The sequence below is a fragment of the Antedon bifida genome, chromosome 7 (genome assembly GCF_963402885.1).
Source record: "Antedon bifida chromosome 7, ecAntBifi1.1, whole genome shotgun sequence".
Lineage (NCBI taxonomy): Eukaryota > Metazoa > Echinodermata > Crinoidea > Comatulida > Antedonidae > Antedon > Antedon bifida.
Window position 1 is genome coordinate 5026407 of NC_136232.1, and position 16225 is coordinate 5042631.

General features: G+C 32.9%; 2 protein-coding genes across 2 annotated transcripts in view; one reads left to right on the forward strand and one right to left on the reverse strand.

The window, feature by feature from the left end:
* LOC144848389 (uncharacterized) overlaps nt 1-857 on the reverse strand; it is a 43795-nt gene extending 42938 nt beyond the window's left edge. Inside the window, exon 1 of the mRNA XM_078705115.1 lies at nt 675-857. Within this exon, the coding sequence (XP_078561241.1) occupies nt 675-849 (175 nt within the window). The 5' untranslated portion in view covers nt 850-857. The remainder of the gene's footprint in view (nt 1-674) is intronic.
* Nucleotides 1-7254, forward strand: part of LOC144847337 (biotin--protein ligase-like) — a 62457-nt gene extending 55203 nt beyond the window's left edge. The window contains exon 13 of the mRNA XM_078703631.1: nt 7143-7254. The gene's annotated coding sequence lies outside the window, so the exon portion shown is untranslated. The remainder of the gene's footprint in view (nt 1-7142) is intronic.
* The last annotated feature ends 8971 nt before the right edge of the window (nt 7255-16225 follow it).

Consider the following 16225-nt stretch of genomic DNA (forward strand, 5'->3'; position numbering starts at 1 on the left):
CGATGACAACATCTATTCAAATTGTTGTTTGTGAGATTGGTGATGTTAAGCAGACGAGTGTGTACAGAGAGTCACAACACAAACACTTAGCACAACTCTTAACATGAACTTCTGTACGGCTTTTAAAATCTTGCATACGATAATGCTTATCAGGACTTACACTGTACTTGTTATTGTAGAAATTACGTATTACATTATGTATTATGTTATGTTATCCTATTAAATGTATAACATTATGTATTACTTTATCCTATTACATTAACTACCACATTATGTTATTATGTACATCATGTATTAGTGATTACATAATGTGTTTAATACAGTATGTATGTTATGTACATTGTGTATTACATTATGTGTGTTATTTACATTATGAATTCTATGTAGGCTACTGTACATTATGTACTAGTTATTAAATTATGTATTATTATGTACATTATGTTATTATTTACATTTCTATTACATTATGCTATCACATTATGTATTACATTATAGTCGATCCGAGCACCGACTCGTTTTATCAGCCCATCCGACCATCGACTTGTATTGTAGTCTTTTTTATTGATAAATGGTGAGATTCGCTTGTTTTTAGCAAAGATGATCCGCGTGATCTTTCCCCATTCAACTATGGATGGATACACATTTTTTTGTAATATTAATACTGAGATTCTTACCTTCTGGGAACAGTGCTCTCATCTTCAGATAACTGGTAGAAAGTCGGATGATCGATGCCTTGTCCAGCTGCGTCGTAATCGCAGACGGCAGCGGCAATAACTTGGCCAATTCCAGAAATTCAGCATTTTCCTTTTCTCGTCGCGTGCGAGCGGCGTTTTTGGATTTTTCCTTCATATCCTCTGCTCTGTGAAATAAAATCCCAATAGGTTGTTGAATTTCTGACTTCCATTGTGGAAGTTTATTCTGAAAGTGAGGTATACGAGGCCCAATGTCCAGCATTATTTGACTGGTCACCAAGGGGGTTCGACAGAGACGTGCCTCGGCCAAGTAACTTTCCTTCGGTTTATGTCCAAGCCACATGCAACCAAAAAGAAAATACTCAGAGTTTTGACCAAAGGTAATAGAAAATATGCCCCTGGAATCACGTAGTAAGGAAATAACCTAGTGACCACAAGCTATGAGTGGTCAGAAAATGACGACAGAATATAACAACTTTAGAAATAATTTACAATGATTGCCCACTGGCTAATTAGCGTGATATATAGATGGACACACTTCGTACTGGACACTACCTTGGATGTTAATTCTGACTAAAAAATGGGTTTCATTACAAAACACATGGGTGTAATTTTTCAATCTTCCTTTTGGCCAGTTGGACTTAATTCCAATTAAACATCCTCGAGGTAATTTACAGGAAAATATTAGGAATATAGCCGTAAGCACAGATTAAAAAACCATACTGTCAGATAAGTACACTCATCTATTTATACACAGTAGTCTTAAAAGTTTAAGACTATTTCAAATACGGTTATGTAATTCCAACGTCGGTAAACTTCAAAATTAATCCTCACTCTAACCTTGTAACAAGTTTAATGTAAAACACTAGGCCTAAATGTTAGCCGGTCGTGCACATTAAAAGTGTAGTCGTTGTAGGCTTAAACGCTTACCTCAACCGGGTTAAAAAGTAAACCACAAGAGGCTAGAAAAACACTAAGTCCACAGGCTAAACACCGTCTCGTCTCTGTAGTGTTATATTATCCTATTTGCAAAAGAAAGACTTATTACCGACGACGCTCCTTTACGATGGTGAGTACTTATAATCAACAACATGAATATGCACAGATATCATTATCCAGTATTCGGTAATTATACAAAATAGTAGGGAAAATCAAAATGATTTATGCCTATCGAAATTGTTTACTCCCGAAATTCCAGCGCTAGATGTTATTCATGACAGTCAAGGAAGATACCAGATCCGTTTGTGTGATCTACACAGAACCGTCTTTTTTTGCATATTCTTCGTTCAATGATCGTCTCCGCTTCGTTTCAATGTTTACACTGGATACCTTACTTACTCAATCATAGATTTTGTTTACTCATACAAATCCAGCGATCGTCTGCCGGTGTGCCATATTTTAATAGATACTCCAGTTATGAATAAATGAATAGGACATCAAATGATTAATGTACTTTATCAATTTTTCATAGATTATTTCAGTCGAACGTTATACTTCTTCCTAATGCAGGTCATGGCTTGCACCTTACAACGGGTTTAATTAATGAAATTAAATACATTTGAATAAAGACTGACCATTCCCTTTGACAGCATCGTCCAGTTCATATTTGGACAGTGCTATAATGAGGTTGGAAAATGTGACCGCATAATCATCTTAGAGTGCTTTCGGTTTGCTTAACATATAATAATCAATGTTTAATCATTTCTTTTGAAATATATATTTAATAAAAGGAAAAGGTATTACCAATTTGAATTAAAATATTAAATAAAAGTGGCGTGTGTCGTAACTGTATTATTGTTGTATAATATTAAATTTTATTTTTTTTTAAAACCAAAAACAAATTATTAAACTAAATAATTATTTAGGCTTGTCGGTATACGATGACCATCATTTTATTTATTTTAAGGTATGTCTTATTATCACTCTGTATTATTTAGGCCTATCAGTATGAGCATTATTTTAGAAGGTATTATTTATTACTGTGTATTATTTATTCAATATTAAGAAAAATATTCCTATATAGTATTCAGACTTATGTCTGTTCATTTTGAAGTCTGATAATTTACTTTTCATTATTTTTCTATTTTGTTTTACACAAATAGTTTAAAATGTATTCGTTTTTTATATCCACGTATAATTTAATAAGATGATAAAATAGGCTACCTGTTAAAAGTTGCCAATAATGTGCTTGCTTGTTTTGTTAGTTGAAATGTAAAGTAAATTTTACAACTTTTAAACTTTTTACAAAACAAAAAAACTTGTATTTGTATTGTTGGTTCAAACAGGGAAGTAACATTTACTCTTCCTTGTTTCAAACAAGTATAAGTATTTAAAATCTGTATAATAAGTGTAGGAACGAGGGCTATAAGTAACTATTTTCAAAGCATTTATTCTGTCCTTCGCCATGCTGGCTCTGGTATTGTTTGAAGGAAAAAAAACATGTTACTAATAATATTCGGCCTAGGTTGATTTCAAAACAAAGGTTTACTATAACCTTCTAAAATTCCAAAATGTACTTTTACATATCGTTTTAATTCGATATTATGAATTTAAATGTTTTTATTGTTGATAAAACCGCAAACTGATGAGTTTTTAAGTTGAAAGTTTTGGAGACTCCATTAGAATACTTCAAATCATTAAGAGGCGGTATTCATTGAACTTTTGCGGAAGAATGTATTAAAGATAATCTAGTAAATACTATGGATGCTAAGAATATATCCAAAATGTATGACTCTATTATTTTCAGCTGTTAATACTGCTTGTCAGGGGCTTGTGAGAACTTTAAAGAACTAAACAGTGTTATAATCAATGCATGATTATTCAAAACTCACCTGATTTCTTCTTTGAGTGGCTCAGTGTATTGTTGCGTGATTTCGGTTGCCTTTAATTCCACTAAGGTGGACCTGCAATCAGGGGATGCAAAAATAAACAGTAAATAATGGAAGTGCGGCCGATTGGTGATTCCTACTGTACTTGGTTTGGTGTGTTAAACATTACAACGGCACGCTTGACGTGAGGAAAGCCCCTATATTGTTGGCGGAAAGCAGGCGATCAAGTCACGCAATCTCATAGACTTACCGATCGCGCGCTTGATAGTTCGTGGACATACTGTCGCCTATACTTGCTTACTTGAATATGCAATCGCACGCTTGATATTCGCTCACTTACATTTTTTTTACATCACCGAGTTCCGCAATTATGTCAGTTACCTGGCAATAGGCCTACTCAAGTTTTTTAAAGGGAATTATGCGAGCGAATGGCAACTCGTTTTTGTTTCCCATTTATCGGCTTACAACGAATCGTATCCATACTTCCATTGCTGTCGAAAGTTTCACAAAGCAACTGTACAACTATGCTGTCAATCAAAATAAATCCTTACTTAATGAACGGTTTCTATTGGCTAGTAAGCCGCTGTGGGCGGAATAATCATTGTCGTGGTTATGACTACTGTGTACGCACTGGTGGACGTTGTTAGTTAATCGTAGAAAGCGATCGTAAGCGGTTGCGTAAAATGATTGTATTTAAAGAGCTGGATTTGTGTTTTCCAAAGCATGCCTGTAGGCCTATTACGTATCGACACTTAGTTGTGTGATACCGTTTTTGACACGAAACATCGTAAAAACGTGGGTTATTGTGCCTTGATATGAAAAAAAATTATCGAAAGAAAATCTTCTAAATGATTTGCCAGTAATGGGTTGTTCGAGTGCGATATTATCTATTTTAATGATGTTACAAAACACCACTCAACTTTTGGATAGACTGTCATAGATAAATATTTCTTTTTTTTTCAAACTTAGATAGCATTTATAATTTATATTTACGTACTTGTCACAATGTCCTCAGCAGAACAGTTAACTCTTCCACGACATGTGAACAGCTAAGTTTATTCTTTAATCATTAATTCGTTATCCTGATTGAGTCGCAATATTAAATTTAAGGGTATGCCGTATCTTAGTTAATAGGTCGAAATGTCACACGAATTACACATCTCTGATAAATTCACAATTAAACAAACCACAACATTGTAAAGCACAATTTAAATGGTCATAGTCCACTACCCGTTATTGTGTACCGTACGGTACAAAATTAGTTTATGCCTATACAGTTAGTATATTAAAAGTATATGTTTAATCCGTTTGGTAATATATCTCGGTATCATTATTCAATAAAACAACAATAAAATATTAAAATATAAAGGCAGCACAAGGGCTGAATTGACGTATTCTTTACAAACAGGAATGAAATAAAGCCTTGTCTACAATATCAAACTTTATGTGTCAAAAAATGTGATCTGCCCAAATATGGACACGATGATGTCATATCACTACCATATTTGACAATATAACTACCATATTTGGAAACATCACATTAAATAGATAGGGCCTAACCATAAGTTACAAAGATAAAACGTATATCAAAGGTAAAATGTATATCAAAGAAAACAATTTTTAAAATAGGCCGCATTTGAAGGGATACAGTATACACCAATATTTAACATATTTATACTACTACTAATATTTTCTAATAATTTCATCAAATAGAGGACAGGACTATTTTTAAATGTTTCAGTTTTTGCGACAGGATTTTCATATTTCCTTTCTTTCATAAAGTTACATTGATGAGATATTTTTGGATTTTGGTAGCCATCTATGTGTATCATAGTCAATGTTATAATACAGGAGCATGTGACGCTTATATCATGGCCATATGCATAACCTAACCTTAACCTAAACACAATCAGATATCATATGTGATACATATGTGACACTTTATAGGCCCTATTACATAATTTGCCTATATAATGGACAAATTCTTACCAAATATATACTTACAGTTTCGTTGACGAACATGTCTGCATGTCACATCAATAGATACCGGTAGAGGTTCTGTCGTGTGGTCAAATTCATTCATACTTTTCCCAATTTATACTAATTCATGCTTTTATTATATCTAATTTTCTTTTATTCAGTCTAGACGTGTATTAAATGAATATGTCATCAATCGGTCTTAAGTTTTTAAATAACGTTCTTTTGTATTTGCTGGTATTCATGTTCCCCTATATGTATACGACTTGTCTGAGAATTTAAAGTTAAATGTTTATGTATACAATGAACATTTAATTTCATAGAGTTGCCCCGTACTAGCGAGTTCTGCGGGTTGAGAGGTTCCACCTAAATTATTATTAACACTGACATTTAATTTCCACGATCCACCAGTGTACGGGTCTGTGTTTTGTGCATTATATTTTTGTGTTAAAAATACATTTCTTTATCATTATACCAAGACGATGAATTATCCAGCGAAAGTTGTTTTGATTTATAACTTTAAAATAATAATAATTCTTTTAAGCCTTAAGTGTTATGCGGTAAGATACTGCGAAGGGTATCAAATTGCCCGTAAAGCACACCTGCGCTAAGTCTTAGCTGGGGCAGAGCGGGCTTAGGCAAATATTGAACATAGATCGCTTTTAAGACTTTGTCTGCGAATAGGCCTGTGTTTACCGTGTAAACTCAGTTTGATCCGGCCTAGCGACTGATAGTCTTCTTGAAAATGGGTGTCATGACGGACGATAAACGGAAGCTTTCAATAGACAGATACTTCACTACCGTTTTTAAACATCAATCAACCTTCTTAGCAGGCCTAACTAGTGAAATTAGTAATCAAACTGTAAAAACAATACCACCAGACATTGAGCAACGATACCCAACAAAACATTTCATGAAAATGATCTCCGTGGTCATACGTCACAGTGTTTACATTTCGTTACATCAAACAAAAAACACTTTCTTATTTATACATAACGTAATATGACGCTCCAGGACTCGACTCAATTCGTGAAGTTCGTTACTGATAAAAAAAAAATCGGTTTAAAATATATTTTATTTTAAAGCAACCCGGTTCTATTCACATTTTTAATGACAATTATACTAACATTCATTTTAATTAGCAGTGAAATTAATAATAGGTTATTATTATTAATATAGGTTATTGATTAATTGGTTTAGAGTGATGTTAGTTAGCAAATTATTTTTTGGATTTATAGATAAAATAGTTCATTATTCGGCTTTTTCTGCCAAGACAAAGGTTATTAGGCCTATTATTGTGTGAGACGGTATAAAAATTGATTTCTCGTTCGGGCACATAGGCCTTACGTACTTTCACGACCTCATTGGCATGTCTAACTTGCCAATGTTAGGCCTACTACATTATTTAAAGGGTGGGGTGGGGGTAAATAGAGAAACAATTTTGTTCTTCTATAACTTCAAGCGTATCGTGGGTTTGATTCCCAAATCACTCGAGTATCAGTGTTGTGTCTCCACATATAATATTTCTCTGGTATCAGACAGCATCCCATGTGTTTCACATGTGATGTTGTATCATGGAAGGTTAGGTTTTTGGCTAAGATTAGAGTCTATAATACAGGCTTTCACATGTTATTCTGTATTACAGCATTTCCGATGGTACTGGGAAATTTCAGATACAGTATCAAGAATCGGCTTCTCAAAGTGTACTGTCACTTCAGCACCGTATTTCACGTCAGTGTTGCAAATTTACCACCAGACGTATTACTTGTTTACATATAGCGTAATTTGCGGAGTGTTTAATCATAATCAGTAGGCAAGATAACCTACTAATTGACAGTTATCTACCAACAAATCTATAGAAGAGGCGAACACCATTCGAAATGAAGAATTTAAGTGTTGCATCTCTCAACTTGGAATCGTTCATCGTTTATTTATTTAAACGCCATGAAAGCAATTGAGGCTTTGTTAAAAACACTGACGTATATTCTCTTTATATTCTTTTCTTTGTCTTTATTTTCATATATACGTATACTTACTGCAGAAAAAGGGGTTTGACTGATTTATGTATTTTATATTATCGTCAGTTTCTCCGTGGATGTTAGGCCGATTCTTTTGTCGACTTGTGTCCTGCGCGTGGACTCGTGTGCGAGGGATTTGTTTAATTCATGTCCGTTTACTCGGAAAGTGAATTCTTCGCAACCTTATTAATATTATGGGAATCCAACAGGTTTTTTATTGCCGTATATTAAATTCATGAAGCTCGTTATAAATTGTATAAATATATAAAACCATTATTGAATTATATTTTGTGAGTGTGTTTATAGACTTCTAACTGGCGTTGTGTCGTAAGAAGCATAATCGACCGACGTGTTGCTTAAAAGTGCCGTATTTGATATATAAAATAATATGTTTGTATTGTGTCGAAAACATACCGTTCTAAATATCAATGTTAAATAGACATTTCATAGATTGAATGAACACGCATTGATAAATACAATTATTGTAATACCGTTATGCGTTCAGTTATCTACTCATTAGGCCAATTACGTACATTGTCAATCATTTTCTGTTATTTTAAATTTATGATAAAATATTCTGATATTTTTTTTTCAGTGACATTAAAAAATGGGTACAATAAACTCATTGTTGTCCATGCCTTTTATGTAGGCCTACAGTAATTGTTTATACTCACAGTTATATTTACATGAATTAACCATTTTCATGTGAATCTTTTTTTTTTCATTTTCTTTTTTTTTGTTATTCAATTAATCGATAAGGCATATATAATACATAGTGTTCGATCAGAAGTTTCATACGATTTTGTTTCAGTGTTTCATTTTTGTTGGTTACAAGAATACCGGTTGGCCTTAGGCCTATTGATTTATAAATTATCAACTTACTTTTCATTTTAATATTTTTACTACCAAAAATTTGCCCAGGTTATCAAAATAACACGTGATGCACCAAGCACAGAATGATTAATCGGTTGCAGCCACCTTTAAAGACATCAAGAATCTAGTCAGACTGATCGCATCCAGGTTCGCTAAACTCACTCCAAGTCGTCTGAAACTGCCCGCTCTCAAAACAAACTCCCGTATGCTACTTTCATCACATAGGTATGGGGAATGCTAGCATAATTGTAAGTGTCCCTTATGATTAAAGGCTGCCTCCGAGCAGTTGATGTACACCCAATTCTGTAGCTGTCACTAGATGGAGTCTAACATACTATTGCAAGTCATGTTATCGCTGTCATAAAGTGATTTGAGACCCTCTTTCCTTGCTTAATCTGCTTTCTCAATGGTGGGTGTTTCCATCGATGGTTTGATATAAATAGGCCTAAATAATACAATTTTACAAAAATTTCTCTGCGCAAAACTGTCAATCAGAGAGAGGCGCAGGATTGGTTCAATCCGAGAGAGGATTGTTTCAATCCGAGAGAGGCGTAGAACTAGTTCAATCCGAGAGAGGGGCAGAACTGGTTCTATCCGAGAGAGGCGCAGAACTGGTTCACCCCGAGAGAGGCACAGAACTGGTTCAATCCGAGAGAGGCGCAGAACTGGTTCAATCAATGCAAGGGCAGAACTTGTTCAATCCGAGAGAGGATTGGTTCAATCCGGATTGAAACAGTGCTGCGCCTCTCTCGAATTGAACCGAACCAGTTCAACCCCACTCAAGGAAAACACACTAATCGATGCGTTGAAGGGTAATAATTGTTAATAGAATGGTACAGATAATTGTTCAGTTCCATATTGACATGAACGACTAATGATTCAGAATGTTTGACTATTAAATTTCTCGTGATGATAAGACGGTTGTGCCGCACCGAGACATTTACGATGAAGAATGGCGGTAGATGTTGCTGGTAGTGACCATTGTTGTAAAGAATGAGAATGTTTATTTGTTTTTTTTAAATCATATTCATATTAAAACAAACACAAATTTTAAAGAAAAGAAAATATCTAAAACATTAACATATATGAATCATAACAAAAACAATCAAAAAGAACTACAATTGTATGTAGTGTCCCACCGGAGGTGATGACCGGTCCATCGGAGGTGATGACCGGTCCATCGGAGGTGATGACCGGTCCATCGGAGGTGATGACCGGTCCTGGGCGACCAATGTTTTTACTTTTTTTGTACATAATTTTTTGTTTTATGTATGTACATGTAGATACATTTGAATAATAGTTACCAATCTGACTAGCACTCGCTTCTTTTTGGTGCACTGTTGGGTATTGTTGTTGTAAAATTGTAATAATTGAGATTGTAAATTTTAATTGTGAATATATAATGTCTATTTAGTAATTTCTATTTATTTTTTCTGAAAATAAGGTGTAGAATTTTCCTTTTTTATTTCATATTCATATTAAAGCAAACACACATTTAAAAGAAAATACAATATTTATCTTAAAAATTAACCTATAGAATCAAAACAAAAACAATCAAAAAACAACAATTTTAGTACAATTCCATTATTATATTGTATTTCTCATAAATGCATAATTTGTATGTACATAATAATTTAGGCTTGATCTATTAACAAGATAATGTTGATTTAATTATTATTATTATTGTAATATATATAATGTCATAAGTATTTATAAGAGAACACTAGGGCCTATCGATTTTTAACTACTGGGTCAATATGAATTTTGTTCGTAACTTACGGTCTCATTGGTCGAAGCATTGGTGATGGTGTAATTAGGGGTACATGACTTTCACAGAACGTATCACAAATCCAGCTTTTATGTGAAGTCACGAACACATGAATTGATATTGTTTCCCAAGGTCGTGCTTTTTTTTTATTCATTCATTAAAATTCAACAATTTATTTCATAACAGTTATTGTCTGAAGAATTTTTTTTTTTTCGTGAATGGATGATGGTGATGAAACCCCTCAGTGCTCTATAAGTATAATGGATGTCTGCATATCAAGCAGGCGATTCCGGGTTCGAATCTCCGAATAATTCTGATTTTGACTTTTACTTGTCTGAGCGGTTTTGTCTCTCCTTCTCTTATATCCTCATCTTTACCGTTTGTGAAATACAGTAATTGATTTCCAGTTATCACTAGGGAGTGTAGAGTTTATGTATACCTGTAAATTATGTGTATAGACCTATCATAGTAATAAACCTATACTTTTTTTTTTATTTCTGGCGATGTTATCAGTTTGGTAACGATTGTCGATAAAAGGTACATAAAACAAACGAAAACAAAATTCTCAATTACCTTTCGAACTAAAAAAAAATAATAACATAATCCAAGATTAGTTGGTACATAACGTTTGAGCCTAGGAGTGGCAGAAGTCGTACTAGAAAAAGAAACTTAACATTTTCTTATAACCTCCTCGGAATTTATTTTATCCCCTCTGCTGTATTTACCAAGGCCGCAGTACCGGTGGTCCCGTAAACGGTATTTCAAATAAACACCCTAAGTTCACATCGCATTCTGTAGTTTTTGCCAAAATGTCAAAGGTTCCATTCCAGATCGTTATTTCTTCTCTTTTAATGTCATCTTTCGGTCTTTCTGTTCACATAAATTCTTGTATGTTTTAGGCTGTGGAAATCTACTTCGTTCCAAAACATATAGCTGGGATTTATGTCGTTTCTGTGGGTTTGTTTTTGAGTGGGTGAAATGCATACCATATGAGGCCTGTAACCGTTAAATGATATATAACATACACAAATCAAAGTGTATACCTTTGAAACAATTAATGACAATTTAGAGATAATCATGTCACCGATAAATATGTAATAAAACAAAAAACGAAAGTGTGTTATAACAGTGTAATTTGTGTCCTAGATATTTTGCAATAGTAAATAGTCAGGCCTATATTTTGAACTATAAATGTATTTTCAAACACATACAAATATTATTTAAAAAACACATTTTGGTTCAGAAATTGATAACATTAATGATAGATCTCACTTACTGTAATATCTTAACCAAACTTTCTTATTTTTGTTATTTTAACCTAATTTTTTAAAATTTTTATTTTAATTTTTCATATATCCCAGTATAATGTTACTCTTTATATTAGTAAAGTAACAGTGAAGCTTTCATAACATGAAAAAAGATATTTTCAACCATTACCAGTTTTGTTGTTTCCAAGAGACTAATTGTTTATAAGCCTGTATACAGTGTAAAATAAGTATTATAACAAATTAACATTATACAATAACTTAATTATTTTGATCTTAACAAGATATGTGTGGTTTAATCATTATTTCCCTTTTTGGGAATGGAATGTTTTGAATTTAAAGTTGATTATTTTAATATATATTTTCCGAAGTCTGTTCTTTGTCCCTCAACGATGCTTTTGTCAACATTTACCGCTTGTTTCTTTCAAATCTCAAGAGAGTAGAGATCAATCGCCGGTTAACTTTCAAAAAGACATTTCTACCTGTATTTAACGCGACCCTGGTTGCCATCACCCTTCTCTAAACTACTCACCCGTAGAATAACAGATCCATTTCGATGCCTGTATTTATTTACAACTATCACTTTCTGTTTGATTACGGGTGCAAATTGCCCAGCGATTACCGCATTCAGTCACCGGGGTTAAATCCAGGCCTGCGGTAGACATTTTACACACCATCAAAAACACCTTAAAAACAATCATTGCCGGTTTAAAGTCAAGAGGAATTGAGATTATATCTTTATTCAGTAGTATAATGATGTAAACATAACATTAAAAGGATCGTGAACTGTCTGTATGATTAAAGAGAGAATCAGATATATGTCTTCATTTGTGTTTATCTTCTTTGGTATGATATTAATGTAAGGATGTGTTCAATTACGGTATCGGAGTTAGATCATAAAACATTTTAGAATACCACTGAGAACAGCGTTTAGAATACCCTTAACTAACCTCAGCTCAGACCAAAGTCATTCATCAAGAGAAAGTCGTAAATTACTCACCCTAAACATGTCACTGTTATATGACAGAAATTAGTGTTATACCAGTCAAGTACAAATCTTTATACAAATAAAAAAGATGCGTTAGAGTTCAGTTGTCAACTTTATTTCAATTCAGGAAAGGGTGGAGGAGGATGTATTACCGATTGACAAAAAAACATGTGAACAATAGATACACATTCTTGCGAAATCAAAAAAAATCGTCTTATTAAGTTCTGTCGACACTATCAAACTTTATGTATATAAAAAATGTGATGTTCCCATATATGGACATGATGATGTCATATCACTAACATATATATAGTAGTATGACTTCGTTATTCATCTTCAGCAATTTCTTAATATCATTAGTCATTATCATTACTTTTATTGTCATCCTTAATACCATCACCGTCTACCACCGTTTTTGGTTAATTGTTGTTACTACTAATACTATTAATTTATATTAGCAGTAGTGTTATGATTTTAGTATTTATTAATATTCATAATAGTAACTGTTTATTGAGTGGGTAAAAATAGTGATAGAGTTGATACAACTCTTCTGTGTCCCTCTTGTTATCGTTATCATTATCAGTCGGCAGTCTTCTTCACGTTTTCGACTGTGACGTCATACCATCGGCAGTAACATACCCTATGTGATTTAGTTTGATGTTATTTGCAACATGATGAAATTACCTTGGGGGCGAAAGAATGTTAAGATAGAACATTTTAGGCCTGCAATAATCCATCTACCATTAGTCAATAGTCCCATTTCAGTGATTCTGAAGATGACCGATGTATTGGTAGAAACATTGAACATGTCCTGAACGCTATCAACCCCATTAGCCGGTAATTACGTTCTTTGTTACTTTTTATGACTAACGTAAGGGTTATGAGAATTGTTGTCATAATTGGCGAAGGATTATTTTTATTCATATTATAAGCAACGTACGTGTGTTCAGTTACACGTATTTTGTACAATTGTAATTGTTTAATTTCAATAATTGAAAGTGTCAATCTTACGATGAAAGTGACTTTTGTGTGAATGTTTATGGTTTTAGAAGAATTATGATTACACGAATGTTTGTGGAAGATACTCGTTGAATGGAAAGACTATTTTCATTCGTTTAGACTATTTCATTCAACCTGACACCGCCTCAATGAGAAGTAAATTTTCAATGCATGAAAATAGTCTCTTTGCTATTGAACAAAATGTTATTTGTATACCATTCTGAAGAATTATAAACGATTGTTTGCGGAAGATACTCGTTGAATGGAAAGAATATTTTCATTCGTTTAGACTTTTCCATTCAACCTGTCTCCGCCTCATTGAAAAGTTAATTTTTAGCACATGAACATAGTCCCTTTCTTACTGATTCTTATTTGTATACCTTTCTTCTATTTCGGTACACCTTTAAAAAAAATGTTATAGGCCTACACGTTTTGACAATTTGCGCATTCTTTTTCTTGTGTTCTTCGTTTCTTTATATTTTTCAGAAAGATGTGGCTCATGCCAAACATATTGATCATCATCATACTATAAAATGACATCTACTTGAATGACATCACGTGAATGACATCACATGAATGTTTCTCAAGTTTATGTATAAGTCAGATAGTTAATGACTTCACTGCTAAACTATTTCACCTTAATATTATTGTTTTCGTCTTTCATTTGAGAAATAGTATCTTTTTAATAACCGAAAGATTGTGAACTAAAAACAAAAAGAGAAAAAATTAGGTTGTTCCCAGAAATTATTATTTTAAAGCTATAGTTTTCGGTACTCTGAAACTAAGTCTAAGTCTTCATTACAGTTGTTGTCCTGTTTCCAGTTCCCGTAATGTTTTTCTTATTCAGTTTTATGGGCTGCCACTAACAAGTTTTGTTTTTTTTTTAATTTTGTCTATCTTTTAGTTTAATCAAATTATTGTAATGTATTATTAAGAACTTAGAGAGAAATAAATGTTCTTTTTACTTTTTTTTAAAACTATATTTAACTTGGAAATCTATTTTTCGTGTGGTATTCTACATATACATTTTCTACTTAATAATATAGAAACATTAATACACTTGTAATGGAAAAAAGAAACCAATAATTCATAATTAATTAATGAAGGTGAAACTTCAAAGAATGTTTTTCGAATTAATTATATTAAAATGTATTTTTTTTTAATTAAAGAAAGTGGTAGTTAATACTTCTATTAACTGCCAACATTGTTTCAAAACAAAAAAGAGAGTTAGAAATTTCCACTTTGTTCTCACATTATAAAAATATGTTTTGTTCGTTACTTCACCTGTCTGGGATGATGCTCCATTATCTGAATTTGGTCCTATATTACAACTGAGATTTAGCCGTAACAACACGTGTGGCCTTGATGATGTTGACCCAAGAACAACCCCGTCATGTTAGGCTTAAGCCCTTGGTCTTTTTGCTGTTCACCCGAGAGACTTCAACCGCTCCAGCCTGGAAATCGATAGCGAATGACTGCTCAATTCGAGACAGATAGACCCGATTATTTCGCTACAGGAAAAATAAGAGAGAATTTTCTATCTGGAGAATTCCAGCTAATATTGTGTTTTTTCATGTCACACAGCGTGATTGTGAATCGAGTTTCATCGGTTCGTAACCTAGAGATTTAATATTCTTGACGAAGTTTCATCATCAAAAGAAGATACCGGTAACCAAAATTAGGATCAATTACATCTTAAACCTTACGAATGAATAGCATTTCTTTGTTTTGTTTTTGATGGAAAGATAGAATTGGAATCATTTATATAATTTGATATGATATATCTTAACTAGTTACTGTCTGTATTAAATACTGCTAAAGTTTTTAAGTATCAAAGTTTTATTAGTGGGCTGTGGAGTCTTGCCTTCGATGCATCTTCAGGCTTTAGCGTTGTTACTATACCTAATGTTATAAATTAAAACAAATACACAAACTCAACACAAATTGATTAGTACTTTGATTCGCTTAAATGGAAATCATTTTAAAATAATAGTTATTATAGGGCAGTTGAGCACGTTATAAGTGTGTAACGTCTGTAATAAATTCCCATCTTTACCGCTTAATACTTTCGTTCAGTACCACGTCTTACGTTTTTACGATTGAGAAAATAAACCAAGGCGCTTTACTTGGTAATTATCTGTTACAACATTAGATGAGGTTTAGCGGACGAAGTATTGGCTGTTTAGAACAATATGCACGAGTTGTGCGAAACATGGTCATCTCTAGAAACTATATTGTTAAGAAGAGCGGCTGTGTAAACATTCTAGCAGAAGAAACCATGACAAAAACAAAGGAAAGGGATTATTTTCTAATTATAAATATTATGAAAACATTTAACCAATATACCAGCAAGTAAAGTGGACTGTAATATGCCAACTACATAAATTAAAATGTCTCTAAATTCTAATGTTTAATTATTGTTACAATTTATGAGGTTAGTTTTTATTGTAAACATACCAGCTGAGTTTATATTGTTTTTGTTATTACTTATGAGTAACCTGCATGAAATCAACCTTACGCCGTTTACTCTTTAAGTTTAATGTATTCTGTCTGTAAGATAACTTCAATTTCCAACCAATAACTTGACTCTGTTGTATCTTTGGAATTAGTACACTTTCTCTGGCGTAGATGTTCTTATTTTGGTTCCTTTTTTTCTGCGTTTGCTTTGCTGTTTTTATTTATGTTCTTTAATGTATTGTGTCTGTAAGAAAACTTCAATTCTCAACCAATAACTTGATTCTGTATCTTTTGAATTGGCACACTTTCTCTGGCGTAGATGTTCTTATTTTAGTTGTTTTTTTTCTGCGTTTCCTTTGC